Below are 17,624 nucleotides of genomic sequence, written 5' to 3'. Positions count from 1 at the left end.
TCGCCTCTGGGCACTGTATCCATTTCATGTGTAAGGAACCCCTTGACCTCAGAAGAGATGGGTTTTAATAATTCTCCTGAAGGCCAAGTGGTCCGACTCCAGTCGGATGGTGGTTGGTAGTGCATTCCATAGGCGAGGTCCCTGGACTGCAAATCTTCGATCTGCTTTGGACTTGTATCTGGCTTTGGGTATCTGGAGGAGGTTTTGATTGGTGGATCGCAGAATGCGATTGGGGTTATGGGCTTTTATTTTTTCGCATAGATATTGGGGGGCGTTTCCTTGAATACACTTATGTATTAGGCAGAGTGCCTTGAAAGTGATTCTGTCTTTTACTGGCAACCAATGAAGGGATCTCAGCGAAGGTGAGATTGATTCCCATGGTTTTTTTCCAGTCACTAGTCGAGCGGCCGTATTTTGAATGACTTGCAGACGAGTGATTTGGTATTTGGGGAGTCCTAGATAGAGGGCATTTGCGTAGTCGAGTCTGGAATTGAAGATTGTTCCCACCACGACTGCAATGTCCTCTTTCGGGATAAAGGGTGTGAGTCTGCGTAGTAGGCGCAGCAGATGGTGGGATCTGCTGACTACTGACCCTATTTGTGCATCCATTGTCATGTAGGTATCGAAAATGACTCTGAGACTTTTGACTTTGGTGCTAGGGGTGATAGTTTTACCTAGAATGGGCGGGGGAGTCCATGTTGACGCGGGGTGATTTTTCCGGTTAGCGTGAAACAGGAGAAGTTCTGTTTTCGAACCATTGAGTTTAAGATAACTGTTTGTCATCCAGTTATCTATTAAAATAAGGCATTTCTCTAGTCCAAGAGAATGATCCTTTTTGTTGCAGATGCGGAAATACAGTTGTGTGTCGTCTGCATAGAAGTGGTAAAGTAACTTCTGGTTACTGATGATTTCAAAGAGAGGGCGAAGATAGATATTAAACAATACGGGTGATAAGGGAGATCCCTGAGGGACTCCGCATGACACCGTATGTTTTTCAGAAGTGAAAGACCCCAGTTTCACTATTTGTGATCGGTTTTCCAAGAAGGAGGAGAACCAGGGTAAAACACCTTTAGCGACACCCACTACTTCAGCTAGCCTAGCCAGTAGTAGTCCGTGGTCTACAGTGTCAAAAGCCGCGCTTAGGTCCAGCAGTATCAGGAGACAAGATTCTCCTTCGTCTGCGGCCTCTAGAGCGTCATGCCATATTTTGAGCAGCGCTGTTTCTGTTCCGTGACCCGGACGGAATCCTGATTGAAACGGGTCAAGTAATTTATGGGTGTCTAAATGCAGTTGCAGCTGTTGTACAACTACTTTCTCCATTACCTTGGAGAAGACGTTTAGAGCTGTTATGGGCCTCCGGTTGTTTGGGTCTTTGGGGTCGAAGGTAGTTTTTTTTAGAATTGGTTTTATTGTACCTTGTTTCAGCAAGGTGGGCACCATGCCCTCCTTGAATGATTGGTTTATGAGCTGCGTGATAGCTGGTGCCAGTATATCGGTACTTTCTTTCAGCAGTTTAGTGGGGATGATATCATTGGGTGCTGTGCTATTACGCAGAGTCCCGATTATGTTTTTAGTGGCATCTATGGAAATGGGTTTTAGAGTGAATTTTGGTGATTGCGGCGGATTTATGTGGGTATTAGGGTTGTGATTTGGGGGGGGGGGAGTTGGTGACGGTTCCATTTTGCTGAATACTTTCACAGATTTTTTTCAATTTTATTAATGAAATAATCCGATAATACGTTGCAAAATTCTTGTGAATCAGAATTGGGGGCCTCTAAACAAGCAGGATTCATAGTCTGAGTGACCAGCTTGTGGTTTAAGCAGTAACCAATTCGCATAGGTGTGAACCCGACCTCAAAGTTTAATTCTATAGCACTGGTGATGTAAGCAGTACAATTATTTTAGTCAGTTACAGTTTCATTTCTATATTTTCAAAAGTATTGGGACACCTGCCTTTACAAGCACATGAACTTTAATGGCATTTCAGTCCTAGTCTGTAGGGTTCAATATTGAGTTGGTCCACCCTTTGCAGCTATAACAGCTTCAAATTCTCTGGGAAGGCTGTCCATAAGATTTAGGTGTGTGTCTATGGGAATGACCAATCTTCCAGAAGCACATTTGTAAGGTCAGGCACTGGATGAGGTCTGGCTCACAGTCTGCTCCAATTCATCCCAAAGGTGTTCCATCAGCTTGAGGTCAGGGCCCTGTGCAGGCCAGTCAAGTTCCTCCACCCCAAACTTGCTCATCCATGTCTTTTTGAGCCTATTCGTCAGACAATTATGGCCATAAAGTTGGATCATGTGTACGAGGCTTTAGGATGTCAGCATACCAAGACATTTTGGACAATTTCATGCTCCCAACTTTGTGGCAACAGTTTGGGGATGGGCCCTTCCTGTTCCAACATAACTGTGCACCAGTGCACAAAGCAAGGTTCATAAAGACATGGATGAGTGAGTTTGGGGTGGAGGAACTTGACTGGCCTGCACAGAGTCCTGACCTCAAATTGATAGAACACCAATGGGATGAATTAGAGCAGAGACTGTAAGCCAGGCCTTCTCATCCAGTGTCTGACCTCACTAATGCGCTTCTGCAAGAATGGTCAAACATTCCCATAGACACACTTCTAAACCTTGTGGACAGCCCAGAAAAGGTGAAGCTGTTATAGCTGCAAAGGGAGGGCCAACTCACTATTGAATCTTACGGATTATGATGTTCATGTGCGTGTAAAGGCAGGTGCCCCAATACCTTTGACAATATAGTGTCGTTTGTAAGGCAACATTTACACTGTCACTTTCTGACCTAACTTTTCTATGTCAAGCCTCGTACACACGGCCGAGGAACTCGACGTGCCAAACACATCGAGTTCCTCGGCCAGTTCAGCCCTGAAGCCGCCGAGGAGCTCGGCGGGACGAGAGCTCCCATAGAACAACGAGGAAATAGAGAACATGTTCTCTATTTCCTCGCCGAGCTCCTCGTCGGCTTCCTCGGCCGAAAGTGTACACACGACCAGTTTCCTCGGCAGAATTCAGCCAGAAACTCGGTCGGAAGCTGAATTCTGCCGAGGAAACTGGTCGTGTGTACGGGGCCTCACAGATTTATCAAAAGTGGTGAAGTAATTATTAATAAACATACAGTGACATAGATAAGCTTTCAAAATAAAAGATCCCTATTAAGTCATATTTTCTGTACACATAGTTGCCTGGCTGGGAGACAGAGAAATGAACAAATCATAGGGTACCATAATGCCCTTTTCTCTGTTCAGGCCAGTAGCAGTGAATGATGAGTGTAGTTCTCAATGCTCTTATATTTTTTGCACTTTAATCTGTTTCCCCTCACATTTTTTATGTGACAGATATGAAAATGGTGAAAACATTAACCCACCCCTTAAGTGTAAATTGCATTTTTTCATGTCAATTCATAATATTGCAATTCTACCGAAAAAGTGCACTGTGTGCTTATAAGAAAAATACCCAGTACATGAATAATACCAGCATCTCATGCATCATTTCCATTATCCTGCTTCCACAAAATGATCCTCATCCTTTAATTTACTCCATTCATCCACTGTAGTTGCAATACTGCTCCTGAAAAGAAAAAGGTCTCTACAAGTTGCACCTTCCATTATAACCCTACTTGGTTCTAACGGGCATTTTCATGTCAATTCATAATATTGAAATTCTACCGAAAAAGTGCACTATGTGCTTATAAGAAAAATACCCAGCACATGAATAATACCAGCATATCATGCATTATTTCCATTATCCTGCTTCCACAAAATGATCCTCATCCTTTAATTTACTCCAATCATCCACTGTAGTTGCAATACTGCTCCTGAAAAGAAAACGGTCTCTACAAGTTGCACCTTCCATTATAACCCTACTTGGTTCTAACGGGCATTTTCATGTCAATTCATAATATTGAAATTCTACCGAAAAAGTGCACTATGTGCTTATAAGAAAAATACCCAGCACATGAATAATACCAGCATATCATGCATTATTTCCATTATCCTGCTTCCACAAAATGATCCTCATCCTTTAATTTACTCCAATCATCCACTGTAGTTGCAATACTGCTCCTGAAAAGAAAACGGTCTCTACAAGTTGCACCTTCCATTATAAGCCTACTTGGTTCTAACTGCCTTTTTAGATGCCAAATGTAAGCACCCTAATCATCTGGACCTGTAATCCCATTGAATGATTTCCCTTGGACTCACTTTCTTGTTTAAATAAAAAGGGTCTAAGTCTTCAATTGGCACAGCAAGAAGTTTCGGATTAACATCGCCGTAGATAAATGGCAAACTTTTGCCTGCTTCCAGGTCAGAGTTTGGTGCAGGTTTATTATCTTCATCATCATCTCTGTGACTACTGTCTGGCTTTGGTGGCTTTTTTTTCTTCTCTTCTGCTATACGTTTTTCAATGGCAGCCAGTGATTCACGAGTAAATGCTTTGAAGCTGTCAGGGCCAGGTGGTGCCATAAGCGGAGCTGCCATCTTTTCATCCTGCAGCAACTTCTTTTATTTAAATAGCACCCACGACAGTCAAACTCTGAAAGGTAAGAAAAGGAAGAAAAATTTAAGAAATTACGATTTTTTTCAACATAAATAACAATATATATAACAAGCTATGCTTCAACAAATATACACTGCTCAAAAAAATTAAAGGAACACTTTGAAAACATATCTCAAATCAACGGGCAAAATGCTGGATATCTTTACTGATATGGACTGGGTAATGTGTTAGGAATAAAAGGCTGGCACATCATTTGATGGAAATGAAAATTATTCACCTACAGAGGGCTGAATTCAAAGACATCCCGAAAATCAAAGTGAAAAAATCATGCATCAAGCTAGTCCATTTTTGAAATTTTATTGCAACAAATCAAAATGGTCCTCAGTAGTTTGTATAGCCCCCAAGTGCTTGTATGCATGCCTGACAACATCAGGGCATGCTCCTAATGAGACGACAGATGGTGTCCTGGGGTATTTCCTCCCAGATCTGGACCAGAGCATCACTGAGCTCCTGAACAGACTGAGGTGCAACCTGGTGGCACCAGATGGACCGAAACATAATGTCCCAGAGGTGTTCTTTTGGATTTAGGTCAGGTGAGCGTGGGGGCCATTCAATGGTATCAATTTCTTTATCCTCCAGGAACTGGCTGCATGCTCTCGCCACATAAGGCCGGGCATTGTCGTGCACCAGGAGGAACCCAGGACCCACTGCACCAGCATAGGGTCTGACAATGGGTCCAAGGATTTCATCCCGATTCCTAATGGCAGTCTGGGTGCCATTGTGTAGCCTGTAGAACAATGTTACAGGCAGCATAAAGTTCTCCGCAGCTTCTCCATACCCTTTCATGTCTGTCACATATGCTCAGGGTGAACCTGCTCTCATCTGTGAAAAACATGGGGCACCAGTGGAGGACCTGCCAATTCTGGTGTTCAATGGAAAATGCCAATTGAGCTCCACAGTGTCTGGCAGTGAGCACAAAGCACACTAAAGGATGTCAGGCCCTCAGGCCACCCCCATGAAGTCTGTTTCTGATTGTTTGGTAAGAGACATTCACACCAGTGGCCTGCTGGAGGTAATTTTGTAGGGCTCTGGCAGTGCTCATTCTGTTCCTTCTTGCACAAAGGAGCAGATAACAGTCCTGCTGATGGGTTAAGGACCTTCTACGGCTCTGTCCAGCTCTCCTAGAGTAACTGCCTGTCTCCTGGAATCTCCTCCATGCTCTTGAGACTGTGCTGGGAGACACAGCAAACCTTCTGGCAATGACACATATTGATGTGCCATCCTGGAAGAGTTGGACTGCCTGTGCAACCTTTATAGGGTCCAAGTATCGCCTCGTGCTACCAGTAGTGACACTGACCATAGCTAAATGCAAAACTAGTGAAAAACAGTCAGAAAAGATGAGTAGGGGAAAAAATGTCAGACACCTCCACCTAAAAAAAAAACATTCCTGTTTTGGACGTTGTCTCATTGTTGCCCATCTAGTGCACCTGTTGTTAATTTCAATTAACAGCAAAGCAGCTGAAACTGATTAACAACCCCCTCTGTATACACCCCTCTGCTACTTAACTGACCAGATCAATATCCCAGGAGTTCTGATTCAAACGTGTTCCTTTAATTTTTTTGAGCAGTGTAGTTCATATCAATCTATTAGCAAAAATCTAGAGCAGTTGGAGGAAGGTCTCACCTACATAGGATGGGCATTATGGGTTAAGCACTTAGTATAGGGCCTTACAGAAGTACTGACAGGCGCAATCAATGTTAATATGTGACATCATATATAGTGTTGAGCAGAATATGCCATATTCGATTTTGCGATATATCTCGAATATATATTCGAATATTCGAGATATATTCGCTAAATTCGAATATTCGTGATATTTTATCGAAATTAAATGATTGCGATTTTTCGCTATTGCGAATGCGAAAATAATTGCGATTTTTTGATAACTGCGGTAGGAGCACTCTGATTGGCTCAGAATATTCGTGATATTTTATCGAAATATCGCAACATGCGAATGCGATATTTATTGCGCAATTTCGAGAAATGCTGGAGGAGCGCTCTGATTGGCTCAGAATATTCGTGATATTTTATCGAAATATCGCAACATGCGAATGCGATATTTATTGCGCAATTTCGACAAATGCTGTAGGAGCACTCTGATTGGCTCAGAATATTCGTGATATTTTACAATACAAAATAATTGCGAATATTCGGCAAATGCGGAAGGAGCACTCTGATTGGCTCAGAATATTCTTGATATTTTACAATACAAAATAATTGCGAATATTCGGCAAATGCAGAAGGAGCACTCTGATTGGCTCAGAATATTCTTGATATTTTACAATACAAAATAATTGCGAATATTCGGCAAATGCAGAAGGAGCACTCTGATTGGCTCAGAATATTCTTGATATTTTACAATACAAAATAATTGCGAATATTCGGCAAATGCGGAAGGAGCACTCTGATTGGCTCAGAATATTCTTGATATTTTACAATACAAAATAATTGCGAATATTCGGGAAATGCGGAAGGAGCACTCTGATTGGCTCAGAATATTCTTGATATTTTACAATAGAAAATAAAAAGTGTTTTGCATTGGTGTGATTCTTTACTCTATCCATCTGTCACAGCCGTTTGTCAATCAAACACCTTGAAGATTGAACACGTTCATGCTGCATGCTTTGGACTTTTTTTCACTTCACATATCAAAGACATTTTTATGAAAGATTATTTTTCTATTATTGGGACTATATTTCTTTATATATTTTTTTCACTGTGTATTTCACAAGTTATTTGCGCTTGCTTATTTTATAATTTGCCCACATGTCTTGTCACTAGACATATTTTTTATTCTTGTAGAGCGACTCCATTTTCTGTCTTGTATTAATTTATGTTGTATAACATTTTTTAGTTGCTGCTGTATTCTCCCCTTTTTTAAGGTATGCGCAATTTTTTCCTTCTTACAAAAAATAATAATATCAAACATACAAATATTCATAACATACACATACACAAAGCCCCCCCCCTTTTGCATCAGAGACAATCAGAGTTCTCCTACCACAGTTATCGAAAATTCGCAATAATTTTCGCATTCGCAATAGCGAAAAATCGCAATTTTTTTTTTTCAATTTGGCAACATAAAAGGATCGCCTCAGCTTAGCTACTCGGCCCAGGGTCTCTAATCATACCAGCAATGCTTTTAGACGTCGATAGGATGTGATCTGTTTTAAAAATCAAATTGAAAAAATGCGAATATTCGGAATTGCGAATATTCACCGCGAAATTCGAAATATAGCGCGATTTCTCGAATATGCTATATTCGAGTCGAATATTCGCAATGCGAATATTCGTGAGCAACACTAATCATATACCCAGAACAATTCCACTAACAGGGCTTGTTTGATAACTCGCCCAATTCTAGATTTACAATTAGGGAAAGGTTCATAGATCCAAATCGCGGAAAAGGAGACACATTTTTCTGACAGAGTGCAAGCCACTCAATAATAATAGAATGAACCAGGAGTTTGACAATAAATTGTGCGGAATGATAGACCAAATTGCTCACTCAGGGCCAGTTGTGGTTGGAAGCTCTGCTCCGACATCTTGCTGGAGAGATAGCAGCCCTGTACCGAATTAGTCACAGATGTATGTATTACTCATGGCAAGGTATTTCAAGTTCAACTGTACTTTTACTAACAATTATACATTGGTACTTGCAGCTACTGCCAAAAGTGTCATAGTATTGCAAAATTAATAGTAACCTGTACTGAAGATAATTACCGTTTCTCGTAGGATGACCTGCCTGTTTACATCCAAATTAGCTTTGTATGGGGCCATCTCCCTAGGCTGGTGATGTCTGGGAGGTGGCCCTATAAAACTCTGAGGGCCCGCTGCACAGCCTTGGCCAACATTAAAGAGGATATCAGCTGGAGAGGCTATAAACATTAGATCAGATCATGGCTGTGCTACTGAGGTAGGGGAGAAGCTGGGGTTGAAGAGTTTTAAGCGATCCAGCCCAAAACGAAATACTATTAGAAAAGTTTGCATTGCCAGTAACCTGCCTAAAAACATGGAGATGAAGCTGTGATAACAGGCAGTGGTGCAGAATGGGAAGCAGACATGGGAGCTGAGTGGGTCTGAAAGAGAATAGAAATAATAAAAAAAAGGCAACCAAAGTGTAAAAATAGGTATGTTTGTTGGTTTGCACTACAAATTGCCCACCTTGTAGTTGCCTACCTTTTTCACCTTCTGTAATCCTTCTGTTATATATCAGGTTTATTTTATAAAGTACAGCATTGAAAAATTCTTTTGGCAGACATTGCTAATAGGACAATATCTGATTACCCACAAGGATTATCTCTTTCATCACATGATTTGTGGTTTTCTTTACATTTGATATATTTGTTTTATTAATTATTACATTTAGAATTAATTAGCGCCCCCTATCACTTGGACTATTGAAAAATGTTGGCCTTTAACATATCGTATTCCTAACCTTAAAATTGCTATAGCTTGGACGGAAGGCATCAAAGAGAGGAGAAAGGATTTCATCTAGCAAACAAGGAAAGTAAGAGGAGCTTGTATCTAGTGAGTGAATAGTTGAGTAAAGCCAAGGGGAGTAAAGAGTGTGAGCCAAAAGATCAGGAGGAGGATGAAGGAGTGTACACCACTGTGGGGGAGGCAGGACAGAAAACAGATATCTGCTTTTATTAATCTACTGAGTGAGGCTAGGTTCACACTACTGATACAATTTTGATCTGACTTTCAGTGCTATTAGGTAGTGCTACTTGGATGCAACTTTAATAAGGTTTGTATATTCAATGGGACCAAAATCACACTGCAATTGCACCAAAGTAGTACAGGAATCTTTTCCAAAATGTCTCCATTGGCGTCCATTGATGTGAATGGACGCCATTGAAAAACAATGTCATTTCCCTTGCCATGCGATTCTGTGTGTCTCAAGTCAAATCTGAAATCACACTCATGTGAACCCGGCCTAAAGGATAGCATGAGATAGCATTTGTATGATGGCAATGCAGTTGATTTACTAAAACTGGAGAGTGCAGAATCTGGTGCAGATGTGCATGGTAGCCAAACAGCTTCCAACTTCAGTTTGGTCAATTAGGCTTTGACAAACAAATCTGGAAGCTGATTGGTGCCTATGCAGAGATGCACCAGATTTTGCATTCGTCAATTTGTGTTGAATAATTAAAAACACACACAAAAGACTTAGGAACAAGTTAGAGGGGCAAGGGGGAGGCTGGTCTTATTTTATTCTGTTTTTCGATCATTCACACTACTAGTCCAAAAAAAATAATAATAATAATCTTACCTATACGTAAACAACACATTAAAACTATATTACATTGACTAACAAGATGCTAGCATTGTTTTTGTTTGTATGAATAAACCATTTACATACATGACTTACAGAATTTTGTCTTAAATCTTCTTCAATAACTGCCAGTGTTCCACATACTAATTGCTGCTGCCTGACCAGCAATGAAGAAGTTAAATGAATAATACATTATTTATCTGCTTACGCTTTACAGGAAATGGGCCTTGATTTATAAAACCATTTATGAACTGTAGCCTTCATACCATTTATAACGGTGCCAAGAATCCTTACCTCTATGATATCATGAATGAGCAATTTGCTTTTACCAACACAATATTTCAATAACCACAAAATGCATGGCCTGTCTTACTCACTTCCGTGATTTGAGAGGAACCTTTCCCTACGTCTCATCCTAAGTGAACATGAACAGATCATGTTTTGCACACTTTTGAATAGAAGGACATGTGGGGAAATTCATAACCATTTAAAGAAGCACATTAATAATAGGATTTATGTACAGGTACTCCTCACTTAACGGACCAGGTTCCGTTCCAACGACCAGGTCGTAAAAACGATTTCAATATTTTAAGTATTCTTAACTACTGTACTGTATAGTGATGAAAAGGTCTAAATAGAAAACTCAAGTTCAATAACGTTGTTTTAATTTGCATAAGTAGAGTACGAAAATTCTGTACTGTACAATATAATGATGTATATACGCGACGTTAGAGTGGGGACAGCCGGTCGTAAGTCAGAGTAGACGTTAAATGGGTTGTTAAACAAGGAGTATCTGTACTTCTATTATATGAATTTCAAAATATTTGTGCTTTTGAGTTAGTGCTGCATCTTATGAATCAATATCATTTGAAGATGTACCTTTTAACTTAAATATGTTCATAACTAGCAGATTAGCAATATGAAAATCTAGATTTTGTGAGAAGGCTAGGGCCTCTGAATACGTGTTTTTGTTAGTTGGTGTGAGCGAATGCAGGCTGCTCAAATTAAGTAATTCAATTACTTTCAGGCCTCATACACACAACCGTTTTCCTCAACAGAATCCATCAAGAAACTTGGTGGCAGAGCTTTTTTGCCGAGGAAAACGGTCGTGTGTATGTTTTTCATCAAGAAAACTGTCGAGGAACTCGACGAGGAAAAAAGAGAACTAGTTGAGGAGAGGACCAGGCACCTGACACACCCAGAAGAGTGTTGGATGCAGAAGATTCTTTGGTATACATACCAAACAGACCGAAGAAAACAGACCAAACAGTCTGTCTTTTCAACAGACCGAAGAAAAGACTTACCACCTGTTGGGGAGGTAAGTATTATTGCATTTTTATTCAAGGCTGCTTTTCTTTTCAGCAACAGCATCTCTTTAACTGAACACTCCAACTTTGCATTTTTTTGGGGCGGTTTTAGCTTTAGGTCACAAAGTCACCTTCCCTATAAACGAGACCCATATACTGTACACCATGTTGTGTTGCTGCTACAGGTTCAGCACTAACTTCAAGTACCCATGTACACAGACTGGTTTCAATGGTCTTTGCAAGCAGAGCTCCATTTTCAGTCACTTGCAGCCAATGAACCACATTTATTAGCTTAAATAGAACATGGATGAACACAAAGATGAACCCTAAAAAGTTTTTTTTTCATCCAAACTAGTGATTAACTTATATAATGCTAATAAATGCATACATGCTTTACTGTATACTAGACTATAAATAGAAAACACTACAGGATCTATTGTCTTTAAAGGGTATCTAAATAAACACTTAGGCCCCTTTCACACTGAGGCTGTTTGCAGGCGCTATTGTGCTAAAAATAGCGCCTGCAAACCGACCCTAAACAGCGGATGCTATTTCTCCAGTGTGAAAGCCCCGAGGGCTTTCACACTGGAGCGGTGCGCTAGCAGGACTGCTCCAAAAGTCCTGCTAGCAGCATCTTTGGAGTGGTTAAAGGAGCGCTGTGTTTACCGTTCCTCCACCGCTCATTCCCATTGGAATCAATAGGAAACCACGGCTATACCGCCGGCAATGCGCCTCCGCAGGGGCACATTGCCGGCGATATTAACCCTTTTTCAGACGCTAGCGGGGGTTAAAACCACACCGCTAGTGGCCGAATACCGCCGCACCTCCTGCCCCAGTGTGAAAGGGGCCTTAGAGACAACTGCTGTTTTTGGATGATTACTACTGTATATAGTTTCCCAGATATATATTCAGCAGGCATTGCAATGGAAGGTGGTCACGAGACAAGTTTAACTGCCTTTATTTGTATTACAGCATTTGTGCTTATAGTTTTTTTTTGGAAGCAGTAGGTGACTCTCATATATATTTTCAAATGCATGCAACTGATTTTTTTTACTTTAAATGCATACTATAAAGTGAGTAGACTCTAGCTTAGAGGTGTTTTTACTTTTACTTGCTAGATCAGTTGTTGGCTTTATGGGGTTGATTTACTTACTAAAGCCAACTAAGCTGTTTACTTACAAAGGAAGTTTCACTTTGCAAGGGAATTTTCCCCAGAGCTTAGTAAATGCAGTAAAATGTCACTTTGCAAACAATACCTAATTATACACGAAAAAAATTGCATGCACACGATTGGATGACTGAAGTCAGCAAAGTTTCACCTCATTCACAAAGCTCTGGGGAAAAGTCTCTTGCAAAGAGCCAAATGAACAGTCTTTTTGTCTTTAATTAACCACAAGCTGTAAGGTTTTTACACCTATCAATGTACCTAATAGTTTACAACAGTGGCAACTACTGTAGCTGAACCTGTAACTTTGTAAAACAGCGAAAAGTAGCTGCAATGAAAGGGGGACTTGTTTTATCTCTGCACTGTCCTCTGCGAACCGCTGCGTGTGTCAATACATTGTTAATGACACGCTCAGTTTGGTTCATAGATCGCAGTGCAAACTGAATTCGCACAGGAATCGGATTGCATAGGTGAGAACACGCATGCAATTCGATTTCAGTGCGGGGGAAAAAAGGTCCCTGCACTTTTTCTTCTGCAAATCTAATGAGAGTTCAGCCATACAACTGTATGGCTGAACTTGGATCGCACAGACATCGGATGCGATTGACACAAAATCAAAGTGCAAATCACATGCCACATGTCTGAGATCGCATATGTGTGAATCTGGGCTTAAAGTGATTGTAAAAGTAAGTAAAAATAAAAAACAGCTTTATATGGAATTGCACAGAGAAGCCCTGAACCTCCATTTCTCGGGTCCCCCACCAGCGCATCTAGCTCCTCTTCTCTAGAGAGTGCTCCTATAGGAAGTTGCTTCCTTAGGGGGCACTCATGTGGGCTCAGTCTCGAGTCTCACTGTTTGTGTCTATGGACACAGACAATGGGATTTGGCCCCGCCCCCAGCTCCCTCTTCAGTGGCTTTGATTGCAAAGCAAGTGAAACCAGGAAGTGAAAAGAGAGAAGATCTGCAGAAGTCCACAGCATTGGATCAAATGAATGCTTAAAGCGGGGGTTCACCCTATTAAAAAAAAATAAAAAATTGTTTTATTCTACCATTACATTCGGCATCGTAGCGCGAGCTACAGTATGCCGGTCTTACATTTTTTATCCCCGTACTCACTGTGCTATGGATCATTGAAGATTCCGGGGAATGGGCGTTCCTATGGTGAGAGAAGGTGATTGACGGCCGGCCCTGGCACGTCACGCTTCTCCGGAAATAGCCGAAATAGGCTTGGCTGTTCACGGCGCCTGCGCATAGCCTGTGCGCAGGCGCCGTGAAGAGCCGAGACCTACTCCGGCTGTCTTCGGGGAGCGTGACGTGCCAGAGCCGGCCGTCAATCATCCTCCCTCTCCATAGGCACGCCCATTCCCCGCGGGAGTCGGAATCTTCAATGATCCATAGCACAGTGAGTACGGGGATTAAAAATTTAAGACCGGCATACCGTAGCTCGCGCTACGATGCCGAATGTAATGGTATAATGATGTTAAGGAGGGTGAACCACCGCTTTAAGTAAAAGAGTAAAAGAGAGTAGTAAGTTAATGCAAGGAATGCAATAGGAAAAAAAATGTTTAGGCTTTATAACCACTTTAAGTTAGCATTCTATGCAATAAAAAGCTCATTATGCCTCAATTCCAGTGATTTCATATATTTAGAAAAAAAAATATTCTATCAAAAAACATGAATGCATTAAAATGATATAATAAATATCTGGCAGGTACAGTGCAAGTACTACTCAATTTAATAGTATGCGAAAACCATAAAAAAAAATTCCATACCTATGCTGATCTGATACTCTGCAGAAACAGTTACATACTGTATGCATGCATGTAATAAAAGTTTTTTTTAAGATGAACTAGCATGTGACATTATACATTTATATTTTGTAAGGCTTTAAGTAGTTGCATCACTGGGAAACTTAAAAAACAAAAAAAAAATGAAAAGCTGACATTCCCGACAGAATAGCATTGGCCAGGCTGCAGTAATAGTAAGCATGTGTTCCACGAAGGACAGGACACCAGTGGAAGGCCTTTGGGACCTGTTCTAGGACAGACTATTATTAGTAAAAATGGAATAGCATGGAAAGAATTTCTGCTAATGACACAGGGAATAGTTATATGGGTGGGAAAGGAACAGGAAATGATTAATGATACAGGTATAGCAGAGAAATAGTCAAAGTGCCCTAACATTTACATGTAATGGTGGCATAACAACCCACTTGGGACTTTTATAAATCATTAGAAGATTTATGGAGCTATACTATAAACTATAAGGGACATTTTAGTCGTTGTTATACCAATAACATACGTTTAGGCTGCCTGAAGAGAGGAATTCCCGAAAATGACTGTAGACATACAGTATACTCCAATAATTATTTTATTTACAAAACTAACCTAAATTCACTATTATTATTGCATCCCTTGGTGACAAAATGTAGTTCACAAGCTGCTGGATGCCACCCTGTTCGTGATGTCACCAGTCATGTACAAGAGGGACATGCAGGGACTGATGCTGGTGAATAAGCATTCCCAGCTGGCTCTGTATTATTGTAATGTTCAAACAGTATAATATAAAGAATATAAAAGTCAGAGATATACTTATGTTAAAAAGAACGGCCTGCACAGACTACTGCCAATGGATGCGTGCTCCTGCACAGTATTCATGAGCTGCCAGCCTTTGTTGCATGGAGCTGTGCTAGGAGCTTAAGCAGAGCTATTTGATATTGAGAGGGAGCGTGAGTGAGGGGAGCCACAAAGATCCAACATTACTGGAGGTATTTCAGTGTCTGAAATGGCAACTGCAGTTCAAAAATAGACACTCTTCACAAACTTATCTCACACTTCTACATGTTGTACACTGTTTGAAAAGTTGAAGGGGGTGACACGGTCTCTTTAAAGCTTACTGAACACCTGGATGCACCCATCCTGTTTGCCTTGCAGATTAGCATGCAGGTGTGTTCTGTGTTACAAGCTCAAGCAATAGTTTGCACCTCAGAATACCAAAGGGTTGTACAACTCTTAACATTGGAACTAAACCTTGGGGCTTAACAGTCCTAAATTAAACCTTTAAAAGAGAAGTCTGGGAATGGCAAAAAAAGAAAAAATCATAATCACCTAGATGGCTGCAGCACCGATACCAGCTGCAGGTGTCCCCCAATTCTTAAAGGATGGAAAACTGAGCAATTAAACACTGCTGATTGCTCAGCTCTCAGTCCTCGGCCTACAGAGTGCTCTGGTGGTGACTGTCAGTCACCAGCTCTCTGCACCTCCCCTGCAGGGCTCACTGGAGTGCTGGGCTGCGGAGGGGGCGGGAGTGGCTGGCTCAGGCGCTCAGCAGCTCACTGAGGGGCTGAACCAGCTGTTGGCCCAGGCTTCTGGGTGGATCCCGACCATATACTTAGGATTTTTTCAGAGCCTGGACTGCCTCTGTGTTGTCAGCCGACAGCAGACTTTTCGCTTTAGTCAACCCAAAAGTGATATTACAGTTCTGATAAAGTCACTTGCTCACTTCTCTTGGATTTCAAACACCAAACTCTCCCTATCACAGTTTGTGGTGCCACTTATGCCTACCCTGAAGTTTCAGGTGATGGCACTCCTGTTATTGCAAATTTTCATAATATACACAGAAACATCTAATTGGAGATTAGGACCTCTTTATACTGACCATTACATACATGCACATCTGTAAACTCAGGCACAAAGATCTTGTTTTTCCAAAAGATATTACAACATTTAGATCCCTAATATCTGCTAAAAACTGAAAATATCTGTTTTGAAGGGAGTACCCCCTTTAATAAATGGTAAAAATAGCAGGAGCAACAGTAGTACCTACTTTCTCCCAGTGCCTTTCGTGCAGTGTAATGTTTGCTCCAAAATACAGGTACACTTTAACTGTCAACAGGATATATGAAATAGTACTGTTCACCCTAGAGTACAGCACTGCAGTTCCCTTAAGGAAAGGGGAAAACAATTTTGGATAAATGTGGTGTTGCTTCACCATAAAGTTAGTGTAGGGCAGCATAATGTTGCGTTAATACATTTCTAAATTTGCACTAAAGTACCAGTTACCTGTACTCCCCTGTAGAACAACCCAGGACCCCGCCAAATCTGAGCCACCCTGTAATGTAAGCAACAATGCTTCCCGGTTGTGGTTCCCCCCCCTATATCACTTGCTTTACCACTGACCATTAGTCCATCATGGTGAGGGCATAGATGTCAGAACAGTCCCTCCAGATTATGTTAACCCTTCTAGGTCTTGCAGAAAGTGGGCAGCATGTAGTACAGAAATCGCACTGTAATGTTTTCCTGTTACAGGAACGTGAACAATTATTATTTTATTAGTATTGGCAATTGTGTGAGAAATGGTCATACCAACCAATTAAAGGTATATAGAAAGTATAGGGTTAAATCAGTGCCAGCAACGAGGAAGCTACACTCTGTATTTTTAGGATGCTGTGCAGTGAGGCTGGATTTAAGCTCATCATATACAGTTCATTTTAATGTTCTTTGCTAATAGTTTGCATTCTTTTCTAACCAGTGCAAAGCAATACATTTCAGAGATGCCCAACTACAATTAACATATTTGCTTTTCATATATAGGCAATATCAGTGGCAATACAACCTAGGTAATATGTAATGCACAAAATAACATAATTTCATTGTGATAGAACAAGAAGCTTCTACAGAATTTGATTAGATGAATCTCACATCTACAGGCTACTGTGCACAAGTTGCCAGAACTGCAAAGCCTGGACTCCTATCATCTTTCGGGAGGAGAGCCTTTTCAGATTAATCTGTGTTAAGTGCATTGGCCATGGTCCATTTTTGCATTTAAGGTTACCCAGTTCATTTATATTTAAAGCGTTAAGATCACAATGTCCATGCTTTGCTTTTCTTCCTTAATGTTTAAGCAGGCTTAGAAGAAAAACCCCATATGCTCTCCTAAGCATGCAGTAATCTGAATTACTTTGTATTTTCATTGTATTTAAGAAGTGTAAGGCCCTGTATACACGACCGAGTTTCTCGGCAGAATTCAGCCAGAATTCGGAGCTGAATTCTGCCGAGAAACCCGGCCGTGTGTACACTTTCGGCCGAGGAAGCCGACGAGGACCTCGGCGAGGAAATAGAGAACATTTTCTCTATTTCCTCGTTGTTCAATGGGAAATTTCGGCTCGCCGAGATCCTCGGCGGCTTCACAAGGAACTCGACGGGCAAAACGATGTGTTTTGCCCGTCGAGTTCCTCAGATGTGTGTACGGGGCCTAAGAACTGCTCTATAATGTGCACCTATATTACCTTGAAAATGCTCA

At 41.1% G+C, this 17,624-nt stretch overlaps 1 protein-coding gene across 1 annotated transcript in view; it reads right to left on the bottom strand.

Moving 5' to 3' along the window:
- The window catches only part of SCN8A (sodium voltage-gated channel alpha subunit 8), a 251,372-nt gene that overhangs the window by 194,015 nt on the left and 39,733 nt on the right, over nt 1–17,624 (bottom strand). Inside the window, exon 2 of the mRNA XM_040340817.1 lies at nt 4,217–4,547. Coding sequence (XP_040196751.1) covers nt 4,217–4,492 — 276 coding nt within the window. The 5' untranslated portion in view covers nt 4,493–4,547. The remainder of the gene's footprint in view (nt 1–4,216; nt 4,548–17,624) is intronic.

This window comes from Rana temporaria, chromosome 2 (genome assembly GCF_905171775.1).
Source record: "Rana temporaria chromosome 2, aRanTem1.1, whole genome shotgun sequence".
In the NCBI taxonomy this organism is placed as follows: domain Eukaryota; kingdom Metazoa; phylum Chordata; class Amphibia; order Anura; family Ranidae; genus Rana; species Rana temporaria.
Note: the sequence above shows the minus strand (reverse complement) of the source record. Positions and strands in the feature narration are given on the sequence as shown.